At 36.4% G+C, this 17,606-nt stretch overlaps 1 protein-coding gene across 1 annotated transcript in view; it reads left to right on the forward strand.

The window, feature by feature from the left end:
• ESR1 (estrogen receptor 1) overlaps positions 1–17,606 on the forward strand; it is a 155,107-nt gene that overhangs the window by 80,405 nt on the left and 57,096 nt on the right. Inside the window, 1 exon segment of the mRNA XM_009917072.2 lies at positions 16,253–16,588. Coding sequence (XP_009915374.2) covers positions 16,253–16,588 — 336 coding nt within the window.

The following is a 17,606-nucleotide window of genomic DNA, read 5'->3' on the forward strand; positions in this document are numbered from 1 at the left end:
AGATAAATGCCACTTTCTTGGAACATACTTATGTAATAGTGATGTCAGAAAAGAAGAATCAGATACTGAATGCTTAGGCTGAAGGAATACCACTAAATTACTTTATTTAGATACACAGTGTTTAACTTTTGGAGGCAAAATTAGAAATACATGACAATATTGAAAAATTGCTAAGGTGTGTTCTTAGATGGCAGAGTTCTTTTGTAACAGTTTTGGAACAATCATGATACCTGCCTTTCTCCTCTATGTTACAGTACCTGATGTTTGTCAAAAGCAGACAGTTAGTCATTTTTAATCCTTTTGAAAAAGGCATGCTCCTAAGAATCAGGAATATGTAAGAACAGGAAATCATAAAGTTTCATATTCGCTCTAAAGCAGAAGAAAACCTTGTTGTAGCCTACTAAAAATTTCAGACTGCTTTTATTAATGAAAAGCAATCACTAGCTTTATTGAAACCTACTTCTATAGGAAAACTTAACAAACTAGTAAGTGGTCAGAAGAGAAAGGATTAGAACCCATGACTTATGTGTGAAAGGAGCTAATTGTTAAATTACAGATTGGTTCTCCCTTCCTTTGGCACACCTAATGCTTACTTATTCCACAAAAAATCTGGGGCTAGAGAGAGGAGTAGCTCATCATGCTTATCCTTCCTGCAACAAAGGATTGTTTGTAAGTCCAGTCTGTGGAGTCAAGGTAGGCAAAGTCTGGGAATCTTGGGAGAAGGAGTAAAGGGGAAAGAGTAATGGAAAACTAGTCTGTTGCTGCACTTTGAGGCTGAATCTACATTTTTCTCAACTCAGGGATTAGGCAAGAGCTGAGACTGATTTTGTTAATCTCAGTTTTGGGATGCAAGCAGGAGGAAGGTGTCAAATCTCTTTTTAGTTCTAACACTTAAGACAGTAGATGATTTTCTTCATAAGGTTTAGTTTATGGATCCAGAGTTTTCTTGTTTCTGTCTTAACATCCTGGTGTATATGGCTAGAAATCTTTAAAGTAAAATGTATGTAGTTAGTATCACAGCCATGGTCTGGAGAAGTTAAAGTTTGAGATAAGACAAACTAAAATCAGGAAATTCCATACATAAATTTGCCATGCAGCTTTCACTTCGACCTTTGTACATATGGTAGATCATAGTTAAAATATATCATTATGTTTTATGTTGATGATATTACATCTTTCCTTTGGCACGTTTCCATCCATTTATACTCATACGTATTTAATTAGTGTTCCACTGTACCAGTTTGATGTTTTTCATACCTCTTCTCTAAGATACATGATGTAATAGGTTTTTCACTATTCCATACATAATTGTTTCAATCACATGAAAATGGCACAGAATTCTCAGCTAGCATTCTGTAGATTAAAGAAGTCTAAATAAAGGCTCCAATTTTGCCCAAATTTTATTTCTAATATAGATGTTCTGGAATTTTCATTTCATACAGTGGCCGTCACCTGACTAAAGTCCTGTGGATTTCAGTCTTTCCTTTTACAATGCTGTAAGATTTCTATAGTCACTACAGCAACTGGTAGTTCAAAAATAGTTGATGTTGTATTCGTTTTTTGGTTGTTTTTTTTTTTTTTAAACTTAGCTCACAATTTACAAACAAGATCAGATGCATAAATTCTGCCTGCTCCTATGGGGCCACTAATAATGCACTGAAGTCCACCACTGGATCATAGGCAAGAGTTTAAGAATATTTATTTTATGAAGTCTGAGTAAGATTTCTCGAGATCCCTCAGTTGCAGGTTATAAATCTAACATGCCTGCAGATGAAGTATTCAAGAAAGGTAAATTTAATGTAGGATAAAGTAAAGCATTAAATGTTCTGCTGAATTCATTACCTATCCCGTATTGTCCACATAGCTGTGGGAGAAAGAAATCCTTTTCTTTATGTAGTACCTGATAATTGTCACATTTCTCTCAGGTGAAAATGAAGATTAAGTAAATGTTCATGGTATGCCATCTGGTTAACTTCTAAAGTGTTAACTTTTAAATGTTTTTAAATATTTTTGGTTGTTTTTTTGTTTTCTCCAAGGAGATCTCTCAGATCTATTAAAACAGAAAAGCTTTTTATAATAACACTTTCCTTCAACATACTTGAATCACGTAGCGCTGTGGTTAACTCACGGTCCACTTTTTTCTCTAATAATTTATAGTTCTCTTGATTGAATCTTTTAATTTAAATAATCTCCTTTTGTTCATATTGAAGGATTTGCCTTGTTTGAAGGCATTAATTTTATCATACATTTGAAAAATATTCAGTTGTGTCATGTCTCAATTGAGAGAGACACAATTTGCTTATGATGATGTACCTTTTAGACATAGTGGAAAACAGCCGTAATCTTTCTTTTCTCTAAAGGTAATATCAGTTTTCCTTCTGCACTAAATTAGCTGAGGTTGCTTAATAAATTGTGAAAGCTGCTAACTCGTGCCTTTTATCCGTCATTTAACTTCTGGGCAATAGCTGATAGTAATTATTGAGTTTCAGTAAATACGGAGGAAGCTAGATAAAATCTTGATTAAATGCCTCCGGTTAATTTTAAACATAGGTTATAAGCTATGGTTGCTGAGGTTTTTCTCATAGAAGATCACTTAATTCAGCACAAAGAAGTTCATATATATTATTTTTAACAGAGTGGACACAACTGAAATATGGTTTTGGGGCTTCATTCAGAAAAAATGCAGGCTTCAAGTAGCTCTTGAGCTGTGCTGTAGGAACAGTTATTTATGAGTTTCTGTGGAAATTTTATCATTTTTTTCCCCACTGTTCTTTCATCTTTTAAAAACTTCTTTCAGTACTGAAGAATTATTTTCTTTCTCTCCTCTTATGTTTGCAAGTGTTTTCTTCTGCATCTGTTACTGTGCTGCTGCTTCAAGAGACGATTAGACTGCCAGAATCTCTGCTGATGTAGTCAGAATCTGAGGCAGAATTTATAGCTGCTACATTTTGTCCAAATGCTTCACTCTCTCTTTCTGAATAAGTCAAAAAGACCTTAAAATTGTATATTATTATTTAGTCTGTGCACCCCTTTTGTATGTGAGGATAAAGCGGTCAGATTGAATAAGCTCCTTGTCACATTCCTCTTTCTTCTGGTAGGGTAGCAGGGAAGAGCCTTGTTTTTGTTTGTGAGCCACTGATGCTTTCTTGAAGAATGTTTCTGTTCTGGTTTGGAGAAGTATATTCCAACTTACTATTTCACATGATGGGGAGTGCCAGCTTCCAAATGGAGTTTTTACAGCAGCTGCAATCCTGAAGCTCTAACTGTATGTATGGTCCAGGTGATCTCTGCTCCAATACAGATCCAGTTTTCCATTTCTTCATTGTTTTAATGGCTTTCTGATGACTTGGCTCTGAAGGGCCTTATTCTCTGAAATCAAAAGCAGATTATTTTTATTGTTATTTATTAATTATTTTTATAGTGTGTTAAATGAAAGGGGATTTCTAGTTACTAGCATGCTACATTCTTCCTCGCCTTTCATGTGTGACAAGGCAGATTTAACATCAAGTGCTCAGTAGGATCAAAGCAACAGAGTGCTAGTGGACAAAAATTTGCCATAATGTTAAATGCTGGATCCTTAATGAAAAATCAGTTATTGACCTGGTAGTCCATTTTTAGCCACCCTAAGACCTACATAATTCTCTTAATTGTCGAATGCTGATGGTTTCCCAACCTCAAGTTCTATGAAATGTGGCGGTCAAGGATTTGAGTGCTCGTGTGTTAGATCCAGATGGAGATCATGTATACGACCAGGGGTTTTTACTGTCTTTGAACAGCCTAAAATTTCGTGTTGTAGAAAGAAGATTCTGAGTGCTGTTTCTAAGATTCTGAGTGTTGTTTCTTCTGATAATGAAATTACAGCTTTACAGCACACTTGAAGCCTACAGCCTTCAGTGTTGCCCTCGCAAAGTATCTGAGAACCCTCCAGAGATTACTGTGGTACAGCCTAGGGAATAAAAGTCTGTGTTTGCCATAGCAGTGTGCTATAACTACATGCCAGGTGCCTGTAGAAACGTTCATTAAATTCTAGAGATTGGAGTCCAGAGACTGGAGGCTTTCAGTTTTTCTCTTACATTCTCTTGAAATAGTTACCCACCTGTAATGACATGGGAATTCAGGCTGGTTCAGTGTGACAGTGTTGCTGAAGTTTAAGATAAAATTTTACAGGGAAAAGAAAAAAACATTTGGCAAATTTGACATCCTCCCAGAAAAGAACCTTGCTGAGTTTTGTCTTTAAATGGAGAGTGCTATGCTTCCTTGCTGAATGCTATATTTGTTCCTGCTAAAAGGCTAGAAAGTTATTAAAATAATTCTCAAAAGCAGAGGTAAATCGATTTCTGATGCAACCACTGGAAGGGCTCCAGACATTCTAGTTTTCCATGTAATTATCTTTTAATGAATAATTATATTAAAAATAGAAATTAGTGAAGGAAGGAAGATGGATTAACAATGTAAAGCTATTTTGGTTTGTCTGAGGAGAACCTTTATGGTTATTTATTAGACATACTGTTCAGTCCTCAGCCAAATAACTGTGTAGGTGGCGCCTGATAAATGTATGAGGGAATGTACATTTTTAAGATGTAATTGATGGGCTGAAAGCATGTACTCAAGCAGCATTTGAAGCAAAGTTTTGTGAGTTTAGAACAGACTTCTGGAAAAGAAGATGGAATTGAAACCAGACCACACATGCAAAGTAGATTGCTGCCATTGAATTGTCCCAAAATATAATATTCCACTGTTCTTCCCCCAAAATAAGAAAGAGACCATTGTTGTAAACACGTTTTGCAAAAATACTTTATCTTCCTACTCCACTTCACAGAATGATCTGAGCTAGAAGGAACTCCAGGAGGTCTCTTGTCAGGCCACCTGCTCAAAGCAAGTTCAACACTGAATTTAGTCAAGGTTGTTTAAGACCTCTTAGAGCCAGGTGGAAATGGGATAACCTGTCTTATGCTTATTTATATGCTATAGCTAGTTATGTAAAAAAATTTTAACACTGCAGAATTTTTGATGTTTTAGTCCTGAACACTTGTTTGAGATTGTAAAGCTAATTATAGCTGCATATTTGTTTACATTTGTTTTTTTGGCCTATACATACTTAAAAATTCCTAATTAGGAGTTATTTTAGTTGTGATATTACTTGGGAATAGATACAGCAATGAGATATTCCCCATTTAAATTGCTGATTAATTTGAAATGAAGTCTAAGATCCTTGCTGCGTCGCCACCTCTGTCTGTCACTTGTTCATACTACATGCACCTCGGGGTGTCACTGTGCATTCACTGCCTTTCAGCAAGCCTATGCAGGTCGGAACAGTTGGTGTCTTCTCCTTGCTGAGCTTGAGAAACTCCTAGAGTACTAGAGCTTCTGGTTCTTCACTTGCTTAGGCATTTACAGTTCAATTCTTGCACTATCAGTACTGATATATCAGGCCAAATAGCTTCAATACCCTAATCATCCAATTTCTAAAATGTAGTAGTTACAATGTCTTGCTGTCTGAGAATTATACTAATGGAGTCATACTCCTAAAACTACTTGGCTTTTCCAAATCATGATTGATGTATGGTTCCTGTAAAGGCTTTATTGTGACCCCTGAAATGTTTATGGCTTCACTGTAAATATTGTCTAGAAATGGGGCTGTTGCTATACTTACTGTAGCCAAAACGTAGTATGATTTGCACAGGAGTGTCAGCACTGAAGGAGATTCAGCTGAACGATGGATTAATTGAACTTCTCTTGCTTCTCTTCTATATGTCCTCTGATGCTCTTTAAAACATGTGCTATGGATGCCAAAAATTGAATGCCAAATACAGATTAGAATGAACCATGTCTTGCACCCTCATCTGTAATTAGTAGATCATTGGTTCTCAAACTGTGAATTATGAATAGTCATTAGAGACCCCAAATTACATTTGCCTGCTTGTTAACAGCATTTTTTGTCACCAGGTCTTTAAAAACTTTACATGGAAGACCAGTTTTATGATCTGCATTGTAGCTGATAGGGATACTGGGGCTCTGTGATATGTAATGTGACTTGATCACAGAGCAAACCAGTGGCAGAGCTGGGACTTGAACCAGAATATCTGAATGCAAGCCCTAGGCCCTGCATCCCCCTCCTGTGGCTTCTCTCCCTGCCTCCCCCCACCCCTTTTAATAGAAGGTAGTCCTGATTATAGAGGAGAAAAAATCTCCAGCTTGGAAAAAGATGAGAGATATTTTTTGAAAAAAACCACCCACATAAACAGACATACAGCATTCATCAACCACTCAGGAGTAGAAAAAATTGCAACATCCAGGTGCACAGACCAAACTCAAATCTGTTATTTATTTATACTACTGAGTGTCTAGATATCCTTGTCAGAAACCAGGCTATTAAGCACTGTCACTTGAGGCAGGCCTGTCTGTTCAACATTAGACATTTAATTCTGATTAATTTTTTTTTAAGATTTCACACAATGTTTCTCATTTAAAGTAATTGTTAACCCACCTGGGTTTTCAGCACAATTTACATTTCTGTTTGATTTTCTAAAAGAGAAATGGATATGAAATAAAGGGGCTGATTGTCTGAATCATATTCAAAAGAAGTAATTTATTAAGCCTATAAAATTTGAATTTGGAAAGTGGTGTTACTTTCCTGTGACCAAATAATGTATTTATGTAGAGATAACCAAAACCTCAAAGCTCTCAAAATCACCTTGGGAGGACCATCATGCCAAGATACATTACAATATTAGGACCTACATTGCAGGCATAGCTTCAGCAATCTCCATCTGTTACAAATCTATCAAGAATGTAATTACAGTCCTGACCTCTACTTATGTACAGCTTTTAGGGGAAGCTGTAGGATTTTCTTTTATTGCCAATGAAGCATCAAAAAACTATTGAATTCAGTGCAGTTGTGCCTAATGAGCTCTAGCTGCAAAGCAAAATTACTCTAAGAGGTCATTAGGAGACAGCTACCTTGCTTGCATCTACCTTTTAGACTCTAAAACCAGTTGTGCTTAGATGACACTCAGGTTTGTGCCCTAAGAGAACTGTTGGCTTGCTCACCCTGTTTTCCTTTTGCAATCACTTGCTTTTGCCAACAGCAGCAATGACACCAAAGTGAGTCTGGACTGAGTCACAGAGTTCTTCTCAAGCAGTTTAGTAAATCCCTCCTGTATTAGGTTATTTGAGAGAGGCTTTTGGATTTCTAGCCTCTTCAGCTCTCACTTCAGTTTCAGAAAGGTTCTCCTACTCCCCATATAAAGGGTTTCTGGCATAGAAAAATCTGGTTTCTTTCTTTGTGAATACTGGTATAAAGGATTTGGGTGGCTTCTCTGCCATGGCCTGTTCTTCTCTGCATGCTCCTTTAATACTCTGATCATCAACTGGGCTATAGACTCTCTGGCTTTCTGAAGGATGCCTTCTTACTTATAATCTCTTTTACTTACCACATACATTTAGTTTTTTATTCTCAAGCAGGGTTTGTTTTACAAAACACCAGATATTCCTTCTCTCTGGCAATTTTCAACATAATTCTGATGAGATAGATCAGCCTTGAAGAGTAACAAAACTGTTTAGAAGAGAACGTGTTTCCAAGCACTACTGAAATACTCCTTGGACAAACTGACAAAATTATAGGCTGTGAACACTGCAAGGCTGTGCGTGTATATAGAAGTGTCAAATGTCTCTTATCATCTGGGGTCTGCTGACGAGGAGCAGAACTGTGGACAAAGAGACTCAGGTTCAAAGGTTGCTCCAGACTGGCAGGTTACCTGGTAAACCATTTACTGGTCACAGTTTCCAAAACCAGTCCCAGATCCATCTTTTTGTTGTCCTCTTAGGAAAAAAAACCAAAAGCCATTCCTTCCTGCCATGATTTTTTTTCCCCTCAGAATGTGGCCACAAACTGTTGATTGCACAGTTCCCACACCATCCTCACAGTCACTATCCCCACTCTGACCTTCTTCCCCAAATTTAATTATGGGCCAAATGTCTTAATTTTGTAATCCTGTTTAGCCTAGGTGTTGCAGCCTTCTCCTGTGCATAAGGCTGTCCTTTCCCATAACGTTCCCACCAGCCCTGTTCTGCACCTCTTTCTCCTAGGAGCCGCAGCAGCTGTGTTGCTGAAATGGAAAGGAAGCAGTAAAAGGAAAAGTCTGCATTACTAGGAAGCCACAAATAGGGAAGAAAGTCTTCAAAGCTAAAAACTCATTTCTGAGCAAACAGTTTTTAAGTAGGAGCTTCTTCCCTGGGTTAAAAGTTACTTATTTTGCAAAATAGTTCTAGGAAGACGTGAACAACGTTGATACAAATGAGGAGCTATTGCTTACGTGCTTGCTGCCTAGAAACTCAGCTCTCGTTCTCCAGTTCTGGCACTTAGCTTGCCTTTATGTTTTGACCTGTCAAGTTTCCAAATCTACTTTGTTTCTACCAGTTCAAATGCTTGAAATGCCATCCAAATGTCTGTCAAGTATAAAGCTAATTCGTAGCGTACTGACTATTGCGAGGATTTGCAGAGTGCTGCCCATGTGCCATTAGTGGTACAGCTCAGTTATGTGCCAATGACTTGAGCAGTAATTGCATTCTTGTGCCCATGGCTGGGGCAGTGACTGATGCTGTTATCACCACCTGGCACTGGTAGTAACGGGAATGTAGTGAACAGTAGTGAAACGTTTTCAGTGTCATCGGTGGGGTTTCTAAGCAGCTAGGGGACAAAAAAAAGCCAGTTATTGTGATAGAGATTATTTTTGTCTATGATTTGAAATATTCTGACTAATTAATATTTAGTCCAACAGCATGCTGTTTCTCTGATGGTACTTTGTCAAAAAGGGGGCACAGGATTTAACGGTTCATGGATTTGTTATTTCCCTGGACTTTCCCTCTAAACCTGCTGTCTTCTGGTAACCTAAGGAAGTAGAGAAGGTAAAATGCAATTGGAGTGAATATAAGTTTTCCTGCAGCAGTAGAAAACTACTGTGCCATTACTCAAATTGTGACTGTATGTAAACACACCAATATTAAAACCATCTTCTGTTATTTCATTAAAAAGCCTTTCTATTGTCACGGAATCACAATGTGGAAGCCAAGACTGCATCTACAGATAACCCGTTTGTTTGCATGCATCAGGGCTAGCACATGCTTGAAAAAAACCCAACACCTTTTTGTGTGCCTAAAGTTTTAGACTGAAATGTTTGTTAAGTAGTACATGCATACGAACATGAGATGGGTAAGGCTTACCAGAGGTGATTGAAGTGTTGCTTTTAATCTTCTTGCTTGCTCGCTGCGTGATTTTAAGTCTTCATACATTGATTTTAATATTTTGGGTTTTTGAGAAGCTAAAACAATTATGAATAAAAGAACCTGAGATCTTCAGGTGAAAGACATTAACATGTGTTCTAATAACAGAGTACCTGAGATCTCATGGCTTTATCATGGCTACAACCTATAAGCAGTTACATGTTTTTCTACTCATATCATGTTTATGATTATATATGTTATGACAACTACAGAATCTACTAAAAGCAGAATTTTACTGTAGCTCAATGAAAAATTATATGAATTTTACTGTAGATTTTATGAAAAAAAAAAAGCCCCAAATAAACAATACTCCCCTAATCTGTGTTTCTATAGAGAGAGACAAGTGACTAGTTCTTTCTGTCAAGGCATTGCCCATGAAAGGAGGTAAGGATTAGGAAGTTACTCTTTTAGTTCTTTAAAAATCTGTAGTGCAGTATAAACTCAGCAAGTGCAAGGAGAGGATGCAGTTAAAATTTTTGGATGGAAAAGGCACATGGATATACTGACTGCTATATCCTAAAGCAAGTATTTTATGAAGATAGACTTATTCGTTTCAGTCATTGCATAACAAGAAAAGACAATATCATGTCATCCTTCTGAAATGAGAAAGATACATTGGAAAAAAAAGGTATTAGTAATTAACCTGAATGCAGTGTATCACCTCTGCAAGTGTATAAAATGATGAAAAATTATGCAGGCAGCAACTAGAATTACTTGCCAATCCAGTAATTATGTCCTGGTAATTAAATATATCCTAGAAGCATTAATTAATCCTATTGCCTACATCAGTTTGGTTGTTTTCCCCCCTTCAGATCTCCATCAATTCTCTTTCTGGCTGTTTCAGTTTTTCTTTGTATCTGTTCTGCTTTCCTGTAAATTCTTAGGTGCTACAGCCCTATATTCCAGGGCTAGAAGGAGAAGCGGCAGAGCAGTTAGTTCAAAGCTGAGTATTAAAATAAGGAACAGTAACACGTATTTTTCTTCTTCTCCCTCATTTTCCTTCAAATATCAGCTCCTGAGTTGGAATGAGAGCTCTCACCAATCACCTTTTCCCAAATATTTCCTCAGGAGGCAAACCAAAATCTTACTTAATTATACACATAGAAAGCTTATGGAATAACAGGTAAAATTAGTTTATAAAATGTGAAATAAAACCTTATATTCCCAATAGATGTTATATAGCAGTTTCTAGGACAAAATACTGTCTCATCCCACTGTATGGACCTAGAATTCTGAAGTCAAGTGTGCCACCACTTCTGGTTGTGCAGCATGGGCCTCCTGCACCCATCTTGGAGATTGCTCTGCTCTTGCACCTTTATTGACAGAGAGTTAAAAAAAGGAATTGCTTCAGAAGTGAATATATTTTTGTGGTCCAGCTACAAAATGATAATAAACTTCTAGATTTCTTGAAAGAAGGTAGTGATTTTAAATTATCTTAGTTTCACGTTGCTGTAGTGTTCTTCTAAGATAAACAGCATTGGACTAAGCCAGTTTTACTGAAGGGGATATTCTGAGAAAAATACCGCAGCTGCAACAACCATATCACTTATCGCAAGACAAGAGATATTGTTCCTGCGTAAATTCACAATTTGTGTAATTGCATTCTGCCTACTTACATTTTTCTATACAATAAAATAGGTATGTCCTCTCCCAAACTAGAACAGTGTTGTCGGGTGGCTTGTGTGTGTCGTGCAATGACAGCTACAACTAACTTGATGGAAAATAAATCTCTGTGTATGATATGTACAGTCATAATGTTTATTACTTAAGTATATTAATGGTTGATTAAAGTTGCAAAGTGAAATTCTTAAATGTTAGAAAATACAGAAACTATCGGCATGACCTACACTGAACCACCTTATCATATGATCTTATTAGTATCCTTTGCCCTCCAGAAAATTGCAAAACTTCATTTCTGTTGCCACTGTTAAATATGTATCATGATACTAGTAACCAATTTTGCAGATTGTTTGCAAGGTGAAGCAGAGAGATGTATTTGAAACAGAAACTAAAGAAAGTCCAAAGATTTTAGGTTGTGGACATTCCTCAGGGCTGATGTCTCACCCTTTCTGAGGTGACCCAGGAGATCGCAGCTCAAGGAGACTTTGTGGTTGTGAGATTGGGCTCCACAGGTAAAGTGCCTGGAGCCTTCTCAATGATTGATGACCACTAATACAGATAGTCAAAAAAATTATTTGCTGAAAATCTGTATACTAAAATGTGGTTAGGGGACTAGACCTCTGAAGACTTTTGGGGTAGGTTTCATTCCAAAAATATTGGGGAATGGGTTTTTTTTTCTGCATTTGCAGGTAAACAAGATAAGGTTAAACATACAATTGACCTGAGCGTTTTAACCTTCAAAGAAAGATACTCTTTGTAGAAAATAACTTCATTGTAGTTTTTGCTTGCAGCTATTGGAAAGCGGTTCAGAACTCCAGCAAAACTGAAATGGAACATGAAGAGATGGGTTAATAAATAGGCTGCAAGTGCATAGACTTTACAATGACAGGCAGATGCAGTTTCCATATTAACATCCACCCCTCGTGTGAACAAGCAGAGTGAATGCTGCGCATATGAGGGAAAGAGAGGATGAAGGTCTTTTGCATTTTTTTGTATCATGTTAATGAAAATGGCACAATAAGTATTCCAGATAGCAGGTGGGTGTTGCAAACAAGACAAAAAGCAATAGCTGTTCTGTTTAGGATTTCCAGAATACTGAACAATAGGAAGGACATAAAAATATCTTGGCTGTTTCACTTTTATCAAATAACCAGGTTTTTTTCAGCCTTAGTGCCAAGAAAAGTTTATTGGGTTTTATCATATTTGTTCCATTTATTACAAATAATAAGCATTCTTTACTTGACAAATATTCCTACAAAATTTCTAATAATAAAGAAATTGAAGAATATTATACAAAGGAGTTGATAGGAAATATACTTAAGTAGAATAGAATTTGAGTTTGTACATATATCTTTAAATCTAAAATGCATAATTCTATGGCCAACACAGAGCAAAGCAAATTTTATACTACTTGTTCTCGTCCTCTTCTTCCTCTAAATAGTCTTGAGTATTTTATATAATACTGAAGATATAAAGGTATTTTGTTCTTAGCAATAGGTAGGAAGAAGCTGCCTGTTGGATGGCTGAGATTCAATGTTCATGCACTACATTCCTAATTTAGGATTTTTTTTTTTAATAATCTGGAATTTATTTTTTGTTTTGTTTTAATCACACGTTAGAAAACACTAGTAAAGTATTTCATTTGGTTAACATTGCCTCCACAGTCCATATGCAATTTTATTGATGATGAGGTTCTACTGACTGGAGTATATAACTACTCAGCAGTTTTGAAACCTGCTTCTGTATCTAAAATGATAATTTACATATAAAGCTTTATAAAACTGCTTTTGAAAATCTTGGCTCTTGTAGCTTTAAAACTCAAGTGGAAACTGTTTTAGAGCTTTTGCAAGATACAGAGTACTTCCATTTTTGGTAGAATATTGTTTTTCTTAACATTTGGCAATTCAGGTTCCTTTATTAGCTGAACTGTGGAATCAAAATTAAGGTATTCGTATATTTTAAAAAAACTTACAGGATCATTGCACTTTTGGCAATGAAATTGTATCTTGATAGAGTTGTGTTTTTTTGGAATTAGTGACTGCATCACTATTATCTCTTTTTAACAGAGATAAAATTTGATTAAGCTGAAGGAGATTTGGAGGCACTTGCATTTTTCAGAGAGATACTAACTCTTATTTGGTCCAAGAAAATGAATAATAAAATCACTATGTTGCTTGTCCATCTAGGGGTTAGGTGAAGAGTTAGTAGTAATTTCTATAAATCTCTGATGAGCATGATGCTTGAACAGAGTCAAAGACCTTGCTGTCTGTGATCATAAAAGCTGCTGATGTGATGCAGAAGGAATGCATACTCTTTACTGCCTTTTTTTCAGATCTGGTCTCTACAAAATCCAGTGTAGGCTTACCGTTCTTGGTTGGCTGGTTAACTGATATTTTTTAAATCCCGAAATAAAAATGTAAAAATAAATTTGTGTGGGGCATGTCCTCCAAACTGGTTATGTTCAGCTTTGCTCAATGCATCACATTTTTTTCAAGGTGAAGTAAAGCCAGTGGGAAGCTTGCAGACAAGTTAAAAATAAAACTAGTGCTCTTATTTGGAATCTAGTTGATTTGTAAGCAGCTAAATGTGGTTACATTAGCCACCTTCCCTCTGTTATGTCAAATTCTCATCACATCCTTGTTTTACTTAACAAAGCAAGCCTGGAATAAATAAAAAAGCAAAACCAAAAAAATCCTCTCTGATCACCCAGTAATCTATGCTATGCAGACTTAGGCCAAAGGTGCCATATTTGTGTTTATTAACCCTTAATGGGTTCTTTTCTGCATCAAATTTGACCTACAGCTTTTTGTTTCTGCATGGTGTGAAAGAGAACATCTTCTTGTCTATTCTGAAACTTGCACGGGGTAGTTTTGTTTGATACCGTCTTGTATTAGAGGTGTCACTGTTCGTACTTATTCATCTTCTTGCTACTCCTGTTTTTGTAGTCTTGTATCTGGCGTACAGGCCAAGCAGACGTAGTCAATTTAACTGTTTCTTGCACTAAACTTGTTTCACACTTCAGATTATCTTGTCTTTCTCATTTCTTTTTTATCTCTTTTTAAGATGGGAAGAACAGAACTGCATACAGTATTCATAGTAGTGTGCCTCATGAGTTAATAAAATCTGTGATTTATGAAGTCGCTCTGTCCTCCCTTCCTCTCCTAGTAATTTCTAGTCTTCTATTTACTTTCTAAACTAACTTATCTGATGTTTTTATAGTATTATTCTAACCCCAGGATCTTTCTTCTGAATTATGTCAGTTCTGAGTCCATCTATTTATGAGTATGTTGAACAGTACAGGCCCCAAGTATACTTTTAACTCTTCAAAAGAAAATTGCTAGGTAAGCAGCTGTAGAATTTGGGATGTGAGGATGTTAACAAATGCTTTAGTGTGTATGAACTGTGTAGTTTTGTTCACATGATTATGTCTGCATGTTTTACAGGGCAATTTTAATTAAAAAACATTACATTGACATAAAGCATACAACAAATCTGTTACAGATAGAGCATGCATACTATTGAGTACTGCAATGAAGTAAGCTACCAATGAGAATAACTCCAGAATGACGTTTTGCCAAAATAAGTCTTTTTCTTAATAGCAGGGATCTCCCCCTCCTCTCCTAAATAAATACTCCTGTCCTAAATAGAAACGTTTAGTGGTAGGAAAAATTGGTATTGCTGAATGAAAAATGGGAGCAGCAATGCACTTGAGACTTTTGGCTTACAACTAGTTTAAAGAATGGGAAAATGTAGAGAGATTAAGTAGTAAGAGTGATGAAAGATTTATTGAACTTGCTTTATCTGGAAAGATTAATAGAAGAGAATCAGGAAGCCTACTAGATTTTGAATGAATTGGATGTAAAGTGCTTAATCTTCAAGTACTAATTCAGTGAAAATATCACCATAGCCTAAGAAAGAGGCAAACAGATCTAAGGATCCTCTCTGTTTCTTTGAGATTAGGAAAGGACACCTGCTGATATGATCCAACATTTATATGAAGGAATATTGGATGTAAGATGAAGATGTTGCTAACAAAGACTGGGAACCTAAAGGTTTAAATTATTGTGGTGTGGAAAAAGCTGAAGCAAAGATTGTGTTTCCCACTCCCCCATGCATCAGAAAGACCTGTATTGATCACTTGCAATTGCCAGCAGTTCTCAAGCTGGTTTTGGTTTTTGTTTGTTTGTTCTTTTTAATTGTTTTCTCTGTTTCTTGAATAGGTTGCCTCCTTCTTTTCTATAGATACTACTTCTTTTGATTTTCAAACTGGGACTAGTGCTGCTTTTCCATATTGCATGAGAACTCCAGAACAAGCCCCATCATAAATTGCCTTCCCCTCATAGCTCAATTCCTTGTGTGCTTTCCTTACTGCTTGCTTGTCCCTCACCCCCATTTGATGACTGATTTAAGTTTTTAACTCAGCCTCAGAATGCCTGTGCCTCCTCCACTCAGAGCCAGACTTAATCTTCCCTTTATGGCTGGAGTCCACGTGGGTGTCATCCTTATATTTTTCTTGTAACCTTTCACAAAGGGAGATTTTGTTCCACTTTAAGGTCTCATGTTGTTGTTCTAATAGGTATGGCTGACTTGATAATATCCCGAGGTTCAGGGTCATACAGTGCTAAGCACACTGCAGAAATGTGCGGTAATGACAAAGACAGTTTCTGTTGCAGTTATTACAGCCTTTTGACAGAAGGTCTCCCACATTAGATTCTGAGGTTGCAATTATCTTTCCTTTTCTTACTTTCGTTTATTGACTTGTACGGCATTCTTTATTGCTGTGTAAGCTCATCTTATAATGGGAATTTGTTTGGATGGTTTTTATGTAATTATGAAGATCACAGGCTCAGGAATAGGATGATGTTTAGTTAAAACAATTGGTGAACTTGAGCAAAACTTTCTTGGATAGTTTTTGAAAGCTACTTCCATGATCCATCTGGCCCAATCAAATCATTAAGTTATTGATCTTTTATAGAATAATAGTCTGCTACAGGTTGGGACATACGTTGAAGTTTGTGCTGTAAAGAAATACTTATTTATTCCCAATTACTGACTTCCTTTTGTGGGGCTAAGGCAGCTATACAGTGTCACTAGTCTAGAGCCCTGTGTAAGCCCAAATGATCTGAATTTTAGGAAGGAGTGCACTATTCCTGACACTATACTTTTAAAAATAGTTTTGCTCTCCAACTACTGACGTAAGATTCCATATATAGAAAGAAGTCTTCAGAAAACAAATCAAGAGTTAATGCTACCTGGATCTATCAACAGCAGCTGCTGATTGGCTGAAGCTATGTGTATGTAATACGTATGTTCAAGGAAAGGAGTTCATTATGTTCTTGTGTGCCTCTAGGAATCCGGAAAGACCGCAGAGGTGGGCGAATGATGAAACAAAAACGTCAAAGAGAGGAGCAGGATTCCAGGAACGGTGAGGCTTCTTCTACAGATCTGCGAGCTCCCACCCTTTGGACAAGTCCACTGGTCGTCAAACATAACAAGAAGAACAGTCCAGCCCTGTCACTGACAGCAGAACAGATGGTCAGTGCCTTGCTGGAAGCTGAGCCACCCATAGTTTATTCTGAATATGACCCAAATAGACCATTCAACGAAGCCTCTATGATGACCCTGTTGACCAACCTTGCAGACAGAGAATTAGTGCACATGATCAACTGGGCAAAGAGAGTTCCAGGTAAGCAAAAAAAAGCCCCAGTGGACTATAAAAGCCTCCACATGACAAATCAATAGAAAAAAGACATATCAGTTTTCACACTACATGTTCTAATTTCATGCAAATTGTTCACTTAAGTATAAATGTATACAAAATCACAAATTTTATATTGATAAAAAACTACAGCGCAATGTAAGTGACTTTCTTCAAAAGATTTATTCAAGAAAAGATATTTCCCCACTTTATAGAGTGTTGGACAGTTTTTTGATTGTAAATCCTTTTTTCCAGATAAAATCCAGCAAAATTGAAGGTAAAAATAGATTACTCAAAGCCAAATCGAATCAATTTATCTAATCAAGTTATGTTAATTATGTAGATCCCTTTTGAAAAAAGGGTTGCTCTCATGTCTGTAATGTAAGCCATAAATTCAGCATCACTACTGAGCCTATAAGTATTAGTATTATTTATTTAATTGCCAGTTTATCTTTTTGACCATAAATTACAGATCTTTGGGTCTGAAAATAGAGCCAGAATAGTAATTTTTGTACAAAATTTTTTTCCTACTGCAACTAGACATTTTTATCATTTTGGTGCATCACGGTTGCTGAGCTATGACCCCTCTTTTCTGGAAGGGAATTACAGAATTGTGGAAAGTATGTAACATTTTTGGTGAATATATGTCACACATTCATTCATGTTGTTTAATTAATTTATATCAATGAAATGAGAGAGTAGTTTTGTAATTAAAGTTCTACAAGACTACTTTTCATAAGTTAACTTTTGAATATTTATTCAATATTATTGCACATGCTGTACTTTTAGCTTTGTAAAAATACCAGCATACACGGTAATTTATAGTTTATAATTCACTGGGATTCTGATCTCTTAAATTTTTACTGTAGTCATTTATTTCATTAAAGTTATGTAGCTGCTTTATGAAGGGATGTTAGAGAACACTGCCACGGCTCTCACTCACATAGTGCATTACCTCAAAAGCATTACACCCAGGTTATGCCATTTTTCTGTTTTCCTTCATTTA

Source organism: Haliaeetus albicilla, chromosome 7 (assembly GCF_947461875.1).
Source record: "Haliaeetus albicilla chromosome 7, bHalAlb1.1, whole genome shotgun sequence".
NCBI lineage: Eukaryota > Metazoa > Chordata > Aves > Accipitriformes > Accipitridae > Haliaeetus > Haliaeetus albicilla.